Source organism: Brassica napus, chromosome C1 (genome assembly GCF_020379485.1).
Source record: "Brassica napus cultivar Da-Ae chromosome C1, Da-Ae, whole genome shotgun sequence".
Classification (NCBI taxonomy): Eukaryota; Viridiplantae; Streptophyta; class Magnoliopsida; order Brassicales; family Brassicaceae; genus Brassica; species Brassica napus.
Genome location: NC_063444.1, coordinates 44,499,882 through 44,514,790, shown reverse-complemented (window position 1 = coordinate 44,514,790; position 14,909 = coordinate 44,499,882). Strand labels below are relative to the sequence as shown.

General features: G+C 36.4%; 2 protein-coding genes across 3 annotated transcripts; one reads left to right on the top strand and one right to left on the bottom strand.

The window, feature by feature from the left end:
- Positions 1-5,704: 5,704 nt before the first annotated feature.
- LOC125580949 (auxin-responsive protein IAA19-like) lies at positions 5,705-7,071 on the top strand. Of its 2 annotated transcripts, none has more exons than XM_048746248.1 (3): positions 5,705-6,179; positions 6,628-6,706; positions 6,806-7,071. In XM_048746248.1, the coding sequence occupies exons 1-3, from the start codon at positions 5,771-5,773 to the stop codon at positions 6,894-6,896; spliced, it is 579 nt and encodes a 192-aa protein (XP_048602205.1). In that variant the 5' UTR covers positions 5,705-5,770; the 3' UTR covers positions 6,897-7,071. The 2 variants fall into 2 exon arrangements, with proteins under 2 accessions (XP_048602205.1, XP_048602204.1); XM_048746247.1 differs by having other exon boundaries at positions 5,708-6,179; positions 6,613-6,706.
- Positions 7,072-9,398: 2,327 nt separating this feature from the next.
- LOC125580058 (probable 2-oxoglutarate-dependent dioxygenase AOP1) lies at positions 9,399-10,028 on the bottom strand. Its single transcript, XM_048744021.1, has 2 exons — positions 9,753-10,028; positions 9,399-9,656 (listed from the first exon to the last, which is right to left on the bottom strand). Exons 1-2 carry the CDS (start codon positions 10,026-10,028, stop codon positions 9,399-9,401), a joined length of 534 nt encoding a protein of 177 aa, XP_048599978.1.
- Positions 10,029-14,909: the final 4,881 nt, after the last annotated feature.

The following is a 14,909-nucleotide window of genomic DNA, read 5'->3' as shown; positions in this document are numbered from 1 at the left end:
GATAAGTCTGATACCACCCACTACAACAACATGAAGAAGGTAGCCGTTCCGGCTACACAACTAGCATGTCCTGAGACGATGACAATATTGGGAATCAAAGCAGACATTGAAGGACTGTTCCAGAACATGGGTCTAGGCCAACTATGCAACCTCAAGGAACCCACTTATCCGGAGTTGGTACGCCAGTTCATAGCATCCGCATACGTCACCCGTCCCGATGATAGCCATCAGGAAGGTTTTCTGGCATTCGTAGTGCAGAAAGTATACTATGAGGTATCTTTCACAGACCTCTGCGGACTATTTGGATTGAGTGCGGGGGAGAGGACATATGGTCTTTATTGGACTTCAGAGCTGTTGAACTTCTGGGAAACGATTGGCACAGGGGTTTATAGATCTTCTCAGGCAAAGGAGTCACTTATCCGGAGCCCAGTACTGAGATATGCGACACGCCTCATTGGCTCATGTGGGTGTAGACTGCGAGAACCAGCAGGTAGCACTGGACAGATCGAACAACATTGCTTGGAACTACCTGGATGTCATTTCTCTAGTAAGTAAGGAGTTCATAGCTGGTCCCCACTCGAGGATCGATCGGGATGGTCCTTACGTCTACGTATTCCAGGACCGAGCGAAGAAAACACTCTACTGCCACCTGCCTCAGATCGGCCTGACTGCTCTACTTTCAGAGGCTGCAGTTGAGTTCCTACCCCTTGCTACCGCACTAGTAGACAAGCCATCCTTCTTCACGCCAAAATATCAGACCAAAGGCAAGGGCATGGTTGATGAAGAAGGACAATATGAGGCTGCACAAGCCATTCCAGATGATTCACAACCCCATCAGCTACTCCCATCAGACTCCAGCCAGTACAAGCTGCAAGAGCTTCCACCGAACGCCACTTCGCGCCAGCAACAACATTGGAGAGATCAGAGCATAAAGACAAACAACGACATGCTACACAAGATCTGGGCTGCCATTTCACGTATCAGGCCGTGTCGTTACCAAAAGGATGATGTAGTTCATCGGGACAACTCTCCATCCAACTCTGGTTCGGGTTCGAGTGGTACACACAGGGTAAGAAAGAGGTCCAAGAGACCCAACGATGCAGGAACATCTGGAGCAGGAGACGAGGAGTAGGAGCTATCACCGGCTATTTTATTTTCTTTTCTATTCTAACGTTTTATGGTCTTATTTTCTGTTAATTTTGAACTGAGTTTTTTTTAGGTTTCTTAATTATGAGTTCGTATTTCTTTTACATGGTTTCTTTGTTTTATTTGGTTGTGTTTTGTGTAGCTTTTAATTCGTATTCAGCTTTGCCTTGCTAGATAAACCAAATAACTATTATCCGAGGAAAGAGGTTATATCAAGTGTTCCTCGGAATTTCCTCGGTATTTCTTTAAAAAAAAAGTTCAATGGTAGTCTGTTTCCGAGTCATCATCACCAGATCAATCTGAATCTGGATCTTGGTGAAACTCTCCAATCACTGGTTCATCCTCTACGTGAACGACGGCTTCCTCTCCAAAGTCGGTTAAATCGACTACAAGGCCAACTCCAGCTAAATCTTCTGCTGCACTACAGTTGCCGGATGTGCTTGGTTGTAGTGGGTCTTCCAGCTCAGAACTTCCCTGAACTCGGCCTCTCGGGTTGAGTCTTGTAACAGTAACCCATGGATCATCTCTGTTCCTTACCCGGGGGTACTTGATATAACAAACCTGTAACATTTAGAAAAATTATAAAGTAATACACATGATGATGAATCATTCTGAATAATTAACATTTAATTACCTGATCGGCTTGGGAAGCAAGAATGAAAGGATCATAATATTGCAGCTTTCGCCTCGAATTTACTGATGTAACACCAAATGCATCTGTTCTCACACCTCGATCTGGAGTGTTGTCGTGCCAATCACAATAGAAAACAGTACAGCGCAATCCAACCATGCCCAAATACTTGATTTCCAAAATCTCATGTATGTGTCCGTAGTATACATCATCTCCTGATGCAGAACAAACGCCAGCATCATAAGTCGTACTCGAACGTCTCCTCTTCTGAGTTGTGAATGCATATCCTCGAGTACAAAATCTCGGATATGACTTCACAACAAAGTTTGGTCCAACGACCATCTCACGTATCCAATCGTCAAATGTTTCACCTCTGGCCAAACCAGCAGACACCTATTAATAGCACATATATATATATTATATCAATAAATGTGAATTAGTATAAATATGTGATAAAATATATTTTAATTTGTTTAAAGCACTCACATAAGTAAACATCCATCCAGTAAATTCTCTCTGCTTCATTTCTTCTAGTTCGTCCTCTGTGGCGTATCTATACTCGAACCGCTTTTCTGCCATGAAAATCCTGTATATGATGACAATAATGTAATTAATTAAGATTTAAATTTCAACTTGTTAAAATAAAAATTTGTAAGCTCATTTATTTACCTCTCATATTGAAGAACGTCTTCGCAGTTGGTGAGCAAATATGTTTGCAAATGACTGCGCTCCTGCTCAGTAAGTCGACGGTCCTTTGGTTTTCCGCTAAGTCGTCCAACGTCTGTGAAAATGTCTGGAACCGTAACATGATATGTTGCCCGTTCGCCTCTATCATCATGCCGAGCAGGTCTTCTGTTTTTGGTCTGAACTTCTGCTGGAAAGTAGTACTCGGCAAAGTTTGAAGTTTCTTCATTGATCATCTGTGCGACTATAGAACCTTCCACCCTACTTAAATTTTTCACCATCTTCTTCAAATGGAACATATACCGCTCATACAGATACATCCATCTATACTGCACAGGACCACCAAGTTCCAATTCTCTTGCCAGGTGAATAACAAGATGCTCCATAACATCAAAAAATGAGGGAGGAAATATCTTCTCAAGGTTGCACTGAATCACGGCTATGTTAGTCTTCAAATTTTCAATACCTTCAAGAGTCACTGATCTCGTGCATAAATCGCGGAAGAAACCACTTATCCCTGCAATTGCTTCATGAACATTTCGTGGTAATAGTTCCTTGAAGGCGAACGGAAGGAGGCGCTGCATCATTACATGGCAATCGTGGCTTTTCAAGCCAGTAAACTTTCCTTCCTTTCTGTCGATACAGTTACGCAAATTTGATGCGTAACCGTCTGGAAATTCCACATCGTTTGAAATCCAATCAAAGAACGCATCTTTTCCCGCTGCATCAAGTCGGTATATGGGAAAAGGAGCCCTACCATTCTCATCAACATGAAGTTCTGAACGAGCACATATATCGACTAAATCCAGTCTTGACTTCAAATTATCCTTTGTTTTACCTTGAACATTAAGGATCGTGTTCATGAGATTGTCAAAAAAGTTCTTCTCAATATGCATGACATCTAAATTATGCCTTAGCAGATGATCCTCCCAGTATGGCAGATCCCAGAAAATACTTTTTTTGTGCCAGTTATGTAGTTCTCCAACAGCATCTACCGGAAAACGCTCATGTCCACCGACTTCTGGCGTCCTTTCTGCACCAAAATCTCTTAGTTGTATCTTCAAATCTTTCCCACAAATTTCCGGAGGTGGACTGTCAAACACCCTCTTGTTCTTCGTAAACAAATTCCTACTCCTACGATATGGATGATCAGGTGGTAGGAATCTCCTGTGACAGTCAAACCAACACGTTTTCCTTCCGTGCTTTAGTTGGAAAGCATCAGTGTTATCTTGACAATATGGACATGATAGCCTTCCATGCGTTGTCCATCCAGACAACATACCATATGCTGGAAAATCACTTATTGTCCACATTAGTACTGCCCGCATTTGAAAGTTTTCTTTACACGAAACATCGTATGTTTCAGCACCTTGAGCCCATAGTTGTTGCAACTCATATATTAGTGGCTGAAGAAACACATCAAGTGATCTCTTAGGATGCTCTGGTCCGGGAACGAGAATCGAGAGAAACAAAAACTCTCGTCGCAAGCACAAGTTTGGGGGGAGGTTGTATGGTGTAAGAATGACGGGCCATAGAGAATACTGTCTTCCACTCTTGCCAAACGGACTGAAACCATCAGTACATAATCCAAGGTAGACATTTCTTCTCTCATACGCAAAGTCGGGATACTTTGATTGGAAATGCTTCCACGCTTTTGCATCTGAAGGATGTCTGATCTCACCATCTGTTGAGTGCTCCGCATGCCATCTCATTGGTTGCGCTGTGCGTTCAGACAGATACAACCTCTGCAACCTTTCCGTCAAAGGTAAATACCACATCCTTTTATATGGCACTGGAACTCTTCCACTCGTATCTTTATAACGAGGCTTTCCACAAAATTTGCATGTAACCCGCTGTTCATCCGCCCTCCAATAAATCATGCAGTTGTCGCTGCATACATCTATTACCTGATACGATAAACCAAGACCAGCTACGAGTTTCTGAACCTCGTAGTATGAACCAGGAGCTACATTATCCTCGGGTAGAATACCTTTTACAAAATCAGCAATCGCATCCACACAGTCTTCAGCCAAATTATAATCTGTTTTAATGCCCATCAATCTTGTAGCAGATGATAAAGCTGAATGACCATCTCTGCAACCTTCGTACAATGGTTGCTTTCCAGCATCCAACATATCATAAAATCTCCTAGCTTCTGCATTGGGTAAATCTTCCCCTCTAAAATGATCATTTACCATCTGCTCAGTACCTACACCATAATCTACATCCGTTCTAATTGGTTCTTCTAATCTAACCGCTGGCTGAGGTTCACTAGTACTACCATGTTCATAATCAGTTTCCCCATGATGATACCAAATTTTGTAACTTCGTGTAAACCCACTCAAATATAGATGAGTCCAAACATCCCACTCTTTAATAACCTTTCTATTTTTACAATTAGAGCAAGGACATCTTAACATACCTGTTTTTGCTTCCGGTTGTCGGTGAACTAACCCCATGAATTCAGTTATACCTCGTTGGTATTCTTCCGTAAGCAATCTCGTGTTCGGATCCAAATGAGGTCGATCGATCCAAGAACGAAAATAATTTGAAGAAGACATATTTTTTATGAATCAAATTCGTGTGTAAATAGAGTAAGAGGGAGGATGAAGATATGAAGTGAATGAAGAGGAAGAGGAGTGCTTGTATTTATAGTTTAAATCCTGCCGACATACCGAGGAAATTCCGATGGAATTCCGACGGACAAAACTAGTTCGTCGGAATTTCCTCGGAATTTTGTAAAATCCCCTAACGGCTCTCCAACGGCTATAATATTTCCTCGGAATTCATCGGTTTTTTTCCGAGGAACACAGTTTTCCTCGGAATTTCCTCGGAATTCCGTCGGTATATTCCGAGGAAATTCCGAAGAAACCCAATTTTGTGTTTCCTCGGAATTTCCTCGGAAATTCCTCGGTATATTCCGAGGATTTCATTTTCCGTCGGAATGTCCGTCAGAATATCGCTGTTTTCTTGTAGTGCCTTAACCACCTTGTGGTGCCGGTCTTTGTCTTTATTAATTGTAGAAATTTTAAAAAAGCACCAAACTTATGTCTCTCATGTGACCGACCACCGCATCTTCAGTTGATCTGTCTTTGCCCCCGTTTTGTCTCCCCCACACAAATTGAGTAAGAAGACTTTAGATATCAAACGACTTTACGTGTCACTCTCTTATTGGTCTTTATCGGTTTAATCGTGTGGACCAAGGAAGCAACATATATAAAGCACGACGCGGTAGTGCCATTACTACAAGAAGAGAAGTGTGTGTGAAAAGAAAGTTCTCATATTTCAAAATAATAAAGAAGTTAAGAAATGGATAAAGATGGACTCGAGCTTGAGATAACGGAGCTGAGACTTGGACTTCCGGGGAGAGATGTGACGGAGAAGATGATGAAGAAGAGAGGTTTCACGGAGATGATCATGACGTCTTCCGGAAGTAATAGTGAACAATGTGAGAGCGGCGTTGTTTCATCTGGTGTTGACGTGGAGAAGGTTAATGAAACGCCGGCGGTGAAAACTCAGGTGGTGGGGTGGCCGCCGGTTTGCTCTTACCGGAGGAAAAACAGCTGTAAGGAAGTTTCGACGACGAAAGTGGGGTTAGGGTATGTGAAAGTTAGCATGGATGGTGTACCTTACTTGAGGAAGATGGATCTTGGTTCAAACCAAGGTTATGATGATTTAGCCTTTGCTCTCGATAAGCTCTTCGGTTTCCATGGCATTGGTTAGTAAATGAATTCTCGCGTATTAAACTAATGTAGAGTGGTTAGGTCACATGAAAATAACTAATTAATCGATAGTACGAGTGATTAGATTAAGAACTAAAGCGTTTTAATAGGTAATGCAAGAAATTGTTAATAGGAACACATATGGAAATCTTAATACATGTTTTAGACTTAATTAAGAGTGTTGTGGTCTCTTCTTATTCATCTGGTGAATATCAGATTTAGGTGGTTTAAGTTTAGTTCTAACTAGAAAAATCTTGAGTTAGCTCGTCATGACCTGCCTAGTCTTAAAACTAGAGTTTTAAATTTCATTTTTTCTTTCTTTTAGAATGAATAGTCTTTAAACAAGACACTATAAACCAGAAATTGGACTTCTATAACTATCACAATATAATCAACACACGATTAATATTTACATATACATATGTGCAGGAGTGGCCTTGAAAGATGGTGATAACTGCGAATACGTTACCATATACGAAGACAAAGATGGAGATTGGATGCTCGCGGGAGATGTACCTTGGGGGTATATGTTCATATCTCTTGGCTTAGATTAGATTTCATTATAAACTTAATATATGTTACAGTTTAAATTTAAACTGGTTTGGGTATTTTAATTTTGCAGAATGTTCATAGAGTCATGCAGGAGGTTGAGGATTATGAAAAGATCCGAGGCTACCGGATTTGGGCTGCAGCCTAGAGAAGTAAACGAGTGATATGACGGCTTGAACAAGATGCAAGGGACTGGTTAATTAATTTAACCTTTAACTGGACCAAGATCATTTAGAACATTTTCCCAACTCATGTTATATGTAGTATATATATCTTATACAATGCCATTCTGTAAGACAATTTCAAGTTATGGTTTGCATAATTATCTTCAGAAAGACAGCTCTATATACTATCCTTGTTTCTTGATTGTTGTTAAGACATTACTTTGGTTAAACTCACTGTTATTTTGATCTATATATAGTATGTTGCAGGGCCGTCTTTTTCCACGTGCAAGTGGAGCGGTCGAACAGGGTCCAAAATTTTAAGGGGTCCATAATTTTTTTAGTTTTACTATAGTTATAAATATAAAATCACATGTTTATGAAAATAAGATAACTATATTTAATTTTAATTTTTGTATTTATTAACCAATAAACATAAATATAAGTTACATATTTAATTGTGTTTACATATTTAACTACATATTTAATTGTGTTTACATATTTATATTTATTAACCAATAAACATAAATATAAGTTACATATTTATTAACCAATAAACATAAATATAAGTTACATATTTAATTATTATTTAATTTAATCGTGTACCTTTAGCCCTTTAATATATCATTCGTGGAAAAAAATTCATATTTAACTACAAACGATAATTAATATTTATAAAAGATTCACTTATTTAATATCAAGTAAACAAATATATAAAATCATTTTCTGAATAAAATTAGGTAATAATATGATTAAAATATTCTAAGTATCAGTATGATTTACAATTATTGTGCTTTCGGATTGCCATTTTGGTCGACAATATTTAATCGACCAACTTCTTTGTTGTCTGTTATTTAATTTATTTTGTTTTCTTATATTTTGTTTCTTTCATATTTACTTAGTCTATTGCTTATGTATCATTTTATCTTATATTTATAATTTATTTATAAAAACAATAATTCTATTACCAATATTTCGTTTTATCTTTACTTCATAATTTATTTTATTTAAGTTTTTGCTTACTCTTAAGGATTCACTTCTACGAACTATACTTCAAGTTCAAAATCATGTATGACTCGTTTCTCTTGTTTTCTTACACTAAACAGCTATTCCATTACCCACAAACCGGAAATAGTCTTTTAATTAGTATTCTTAATTATTATCACCTTTCGTGTACGTTTTATACATACATAGTATTTAGGAAATTGTCAACCAAGCATACACACATATATAAATAACAACGTGATATATAATGTAATTGAGTATTCTAATAATTGGCAACCGTTTCATATGCAAGATACATTTATATATGATCTGATAAAAATATGTATATGATTCATTATTTAACTTTTAGTTAATTGGACCTGTTGTTAGTCTATTGATTACCTATTACAATTTTGAAAATAAATACGCCCTCCGCTTTTTAATATATACATTTTAAAAAGGCACATAGATTAAAAAATATTTACTTTTATATTTTTTAAAAAAATATCATTATCTATACATCTACTCATAATTTGACCAATAGTAAAATAGGTTGCAAGGATGATTGGTTCAGATGTAGTTGTAAAAATTTTACTATCGAATTTAGTATGTAAATTTTTTTGATGTAGTTGTAGAAATTAAATGAAAAATAAATAAAATTTCTACATCAATTATTTTTTTTTACTTAAAAAGCAAGGCTTCTATAACCATTTTTTTTTAAAAAATTGTTTTAACTTTAAAAACTAGTTTAAACATGATTGGTAATTTATATAGTTGTAGATTTTGCTACATCCTAAACAATCATCCTAAAAATTTTACCATAGAATTTAGTATGTAAATTTTTTTGATGTAGTTGTAGAAATTAAATGAAAAATAAATAAAATTTCCACATCAATTATTATTTTTACTTAAAAAAAACAAGGCTTCTATAACCATTTTCTTTAAAAAAAAAATTTAACTTTAAAAACTAGTTTAAACATGATTGGTAATTTATATAGTTGTAGATCATCCTAACCAATCACCCCCCCCCCCCCCCCCCCCCCCACATTATATCATTGATCATATACATGAATTATTTAACAAAATTTATCTTGAAAATAGAAAACGTTATCTAATTTAAAATAAAAGAAATTCATGAAAAAAACAAAGTATTTAAAACGGAGGGAGTATAAAATGTGACGCACTATGTATAATAATGATTATCTAGAAGGTGGACCATATTATTTTTAGCTCTATTAAACATTAAAGTTAAATTATCCAAAACTGACAAAACTAAATATTAATTCAGACTACTCATGTTGGTTTTTTTTTCTGAAAAAGACTACTCATGTTGTTGAGAGAATTGTTTTTACATTTGGCCCAGTTTAGATTGTTGCCGTACTGCTATTAGGATTTATTACAAGCTCACGAGTCAACAAGGCAAAGTAAAGACAACAAACAAACCAGCTCGAGATTGAATGGAAAAGTCCACCGTGATCAAACAAGACATTTTTTTTTCTAATTGGAAGGCATCATAAATGTTTAAAGGGCACAATAACTCTTGAGACTAGATAGATCTCTTCCCTTGGTATTTGTGTTGGTCCTGTTGCTGAATTTCACGTAAGCCTCAAAATCAAAAGGCTTATAGAGACGAGGATGTTCATCATCTACTACCTCCTCAGGCGCATTTATGATCAGTCCTTCTCTAGGAGGCGAGAACAGGCAAGCCACATACCGATCTTTCTTTCCGGTTATAACCACTTGGTGAAGGGGAGGAAACACCCCACCATTCAATAGTAGCTGCAAAAAGCCATATTATATACAAGTTAATTAATCACATAATTAAAGAATATTAAATGATGAAATTTGAGACTCAAGCAAGGTTAATTTTATTACATGAAGAGAAGCTCCGGCTATAACAAGGAAAGAAGTGTCTTGAGATGGCCTAGCTTTGATCCACTCTTCACCATTTTTGGTTTTAATTTCCAAGCCGTCTACTACATCGTTCTGGCAAAGTATGGTGAGGAACTGTCTATCGATATGAGGTTTAAAACCCAGAGTTTCTTCTGTCTTATCGCCAAGGCCTTTGTATTTAAATATTTGAAGGTGGTTCCTTGCTGAGTTAAGATGTTCCTCGATGTATTTCTCGAGCCCGAAACTCTCCATGATCATTGTCCTCACCTTCACATTTAGTTCTATCAACCTCTCCCCAAATGACTGGACATTCTTGCTGAAGATTTATCGCAAACCGTAATTAGTGCTTCATAATCGATTCTTCTGTTTTGACATTTCTTAATTATTAAAACTAATACAGTATATAATACAAACGGATAAAACAAACTATGATTATGTTAAAAATGATTATGTAAATCTCCATGCGAAATATTTTAATTTCTGATTAAGTACTTGAATGTTAGTTTTTAAAGTTGTTTTTGTTTCCGCTTTTGAGAAGTTCTCATACACTTCAACAAAAATGTTTATTTAAAATCAATTTATGCATATAAAATCAAAGTTCTCATACACTTCAACAAAAACAAATTTCTCATCTCTACGGTACCTTGTTGTATTATTTATAAAACCCCGGGAGTTATATTTTTATTACTAAAACTTTAGATATATATATATATATATATATTTTTTTTTTTAATTTTAGACACAATAAAATCTAAGAAAAATTATAGCAGTAAGTTTTTATACTCCCTCCGTTTTAAATACTATACAAATCACCATTTATGTTTTTGAAAAACAACAAAAAACTAAATCTTCAATTAAACAATAAGAAAAATACTAATCTAAGAAACTACAAACTTTCATGGCCTTATGCCCTTTTTCAAAAAGAAAAAAAAAAAAAACTTTCATGGCCAAAATTTTCTAAGAGACATGAACAGAACTTTATAAGATGGGAACAACATATACATGCTGCAAATACTCCTGCTCGTATTAAAATACCACAAAACGGTAGAACGGTAGTTGATACACGTGAATCAGGAACACGTTTAAAGCGCGGTAGACCTATTGGTTCAAAGGATAAACTTCCTAGAAAACGTAAGGAATGTGAAAAGCATGATACTCCCAAAATAACAGAAAATATTTTGGACGAAGAAAATTGTGAATCTAACGACAATATATAGCATCATGAATCTGAAGGAAATCACGAGATTTCTATCAACTACATCCATAATGGAAAGATATGGAAACGAAATGAGATGGATGATATTGATGACGTTTTCTCATACCTTTTAGCAAAGGAAATAAATGAAGAAAATGAAGATCCAGAACCAAAGTCTGTATATGAATGTCAAAAGAGACATGACTGGATAAAATGGAAAGATGCAATTCAAGTCGAATTAGATTCGCTTAACAAACGAAATGTATTCGGACCTATTGTGTTCACACCCAAAGATGTAAAACCTGTTGGGTACAAATGGGTGTTTGCCCTAAAAAGAAATGAGAAAAACGAGATTACAAGATACAAAGCTCGTCTCGTAGCCCAAGGTTTCTCTCAAAGGCCAGGAATTGATTATGAGGAAACTTATTCTCCTGTTATGGACGCAATCACATTTAGATTCCTGATGAGCCTAGCGGCCAATGAAAGTTTAGAAATGCATCTCATGGATGTCGTTACGGCATATTTATATGGATCATTAGATACTGATATCTATATGAGAATCCCAGATGGATTTAAAATGCCAGAAACGTTAAGTTCCAAACCTAAAGAGTTATGTGCAATAAAGTTGCAAAGATCATTATATGGGTTAAAACAATTTGGACGAATGTGGTATAATCGTCTCAGCGAACACTTAACAAAAGAAGGATACACGTATGATCCTATATGCCCTTGTGTTTTCATAAAGAAAACAACATCCGGATTTGTGATAATCGCGGTGTACGTTGATGATCTTAATATTATTGGAACTCAAAACAAAATCCAAAAGGCATCAAACTATCTGAAAGGAGAATTTGAGATGAAAGATCTCGGGCAGGCAAAATATTGTCTAGGATTACAAATTGAGCATTCTCAAAAGGGTATATTTGTACACCAGTCTACATATACCAAACGAGTATTGAAGTGCTTTAACATGGATAAAGCAACTCCTCTTAGCACCCCGATGGTCGTTAGATCACTTAATGTTGAAAATGATCTGTTTCGACCATCTGAGGAGAATGAAGAAATACTTGGTCCTGAAACTCCATATTTAAGTGCAATTGGAGCTCTTATGTATCTTGCAAATTGTACTCGACCTGACATATCTTTTGCCATTAATATTTTAGCGAGATTCAGTTCGTCTCCTACGCGAAGATATTGGAATGGAATTAAACACGTCTTTCGTTACCTTCAAGGAACAACTTATTTAGGCTTGTTTTATCCTAAAAGTTCAAAAGGTCAAATGATTGGTTTTGCAGATGCAGGTTATTTGTCAGATCCACACAAAGCTCGATCCCAGACAGGATATGTTTTTACAATTGGAGGCACCCCCATATCTTGGCGTTCTCAGAAGCAGACACTTGTTGCTACTTCTTCAAATCACGCTGAGATCATTGCACTCCATGAAGCAAGTAGAGAATGTGTATGGCTAAGATCAATAAGCCGAAACATCTGTTCAAGCAGTGGGATTGACGAAAATACAGAGCCAACTATTATATATGAAGATAACGCGGCATGTGTTGCTCAAACGAAGGAAGGATATATCAAAAGCGATAGAACCAAACATATACCTCCGAAGTTCTTCTCATACACTCAAGAGCTCGAAAAGAATAAAGAGATCAAAGTAAGATATGTTCGATCATGCGACAATGCAGCCGACCTCTTCACAAAATCACTACCTACCTCGGTATTCAGAAAACACATCCATAACATTGGAATGCGTCATCAGAAGGATCTATGACTGCTTATTCGAGGGGGAGCTTACGTGGTTGTACTCCTTTTACCTAACTATGGTTTTTCCCATTGGGTTTTACGAGAAAGGTTTTTAACAAGGCAACAAAGACGTTAAGCGAGAGCGGATAGTGACACCGGTCCCCAAGGGGGAGTGTTACGAAATTCAAAAAAGGAGGAGCCGATTATGTTGAAAATATAAAAGATGTGGGGCCTGCTGTCACTATTTGCACAGTAAATTTATGCTTATATATACGAGTGAAAACGTTCAATTGTATATATACCTAAAAACACTTCTATTCTCCTTAATAAGAAACTCTCTCTCTCTATATCAGTGTTATTATTTCCACGGGTATAAAATTTCGCCCTTATTTAAATTCATGAGATACAATAAAATTCTAGTTCTTTTATAACAGTAATCTGATTGTTAGGTTTATATGAAAACATATATATCAATGATATTACTATACAATATAAAGAAATATAGCATGTAACGATTGCGCGTACAGTGAAAAAGAATTAAAACATTCTTTGATAGGTTGCAGAGTTCAAACAAAAGTCCAACTCTTCTACTTCTCCTCTGCTGTGTGCTATGTGCTCCTTCACATCTTCTCTCTGTTGGTAATCCACCAATAAGAGGATTGCCTATGTAGTTTTTTTTCTCGTTGAAGGTGCTAAATTGTGTGCTCTGCCTGAGACAATTCTTCAGGGAAATCAAGACGGAATTCTTCAGGGTTTTCCTCTTTAGTCCCAGTCCACCATGATTTTCATGTTATCAAAATAGTCATCACATAAGACGTTTTTTCCACCTCTAAAGAATTGCAGAGTCAAGTATCTATTCTTCGGATACAAGATCGTTCCAAAAAGCTTCATTCGACCCTGGGGGAAGCTGAGGTAGAGGACGGGGTTTTGGTAGAGAGTTGATCGAGATCGCGGATGGTGACGCCGGATAGGGGAGCGAGGAGACCAGGGATGGGGAAGAGGAAGCGGTTCTAGAGCTATGACGTGCGGATGATGTTGGAGCCGTAATGCTTCTCTCTCATCCGTTCTCTTGTCCTAAATATGAAATAATTGTTTTTCTTAAATTCCATTTCTTTAGATGGTATTTTTTTATTGGATTTGAAGAGTAAATCATAGTTTTTAATAATCTAAAATAACTTCTGATGAATCTCAGTGATGAAATCCATATTTCACAATAAGAGGTGATTTAGTAGGGTTTTTATAAATGCTACATTCAATAAAGGAGGATTTGTAGAACTTTTCATAAATACCTAATCCAATAAGAGAAGATTTGGTAAAATCCTAAAATTTTATGAAATCCCTAATTCAATAAGCCCCACTTGGTGTTGTTAAACTTAAATTTCAAGGTAAAATTAAACCTTTTGCTTTCTATGGGTATCCAAGTTTTCAGATATATTAAACCTTTTTGCGTGTTCACTTCTGGAGAACTCGGACATCAACGCTTATTTTTATAAATCTTGGTGCTACCAAATGGCATTTGTTAGTCACTGGAACCATTAAAATTAAAGTAGATGATGTGTCGAGTTTTAACCCGATTATCTAACTGCAAGTGCACAGTAAAGTACGCAGTAGTAATGCGGGATCGAATCCACAGGGACCGATGATCACACGTAGAGTTGCAGACAAGTTAATAGCTACAGCGAACAAAGATATAATTTTGATGGTTTTTATTTAATTTTCTTTAGTGTAACAAAACATAAACAAGCTGTAAAAAGATGATTTAAACGATTTGAAAACTATTTTAAAACAAACGTTGGGCATTGGGAATTCTCAGGGATTTCTTTTTAATCAAGATACAATTAATGGCAGACACAGGGATATATTAAGAACCGTCTAGAACTCAAACACGATATTAGAATTAACCTACTTCCGTAGCGCTAATTCTCTATGTTATAGAAATCTCCACACTAACTTCCGCTGAGTTTCAATTTCTAAACAAGCATTAAGAACAGGTTCAATATGTTCACAAAGCACAATAACATCAACTTCCGAGGGTTAAGGACACTTTGCTCATCTAAAGTATTTTCGGAAATTCAAACAATCACTTTCGGTGCATCAAACAATCTGAAATCATGAACTAAGTGATCAATTCAGTTCAAGCAGTAAGAAATCCATTAGATGAAGAACCAAAACGTAATCCCTTAGTCTACACACGT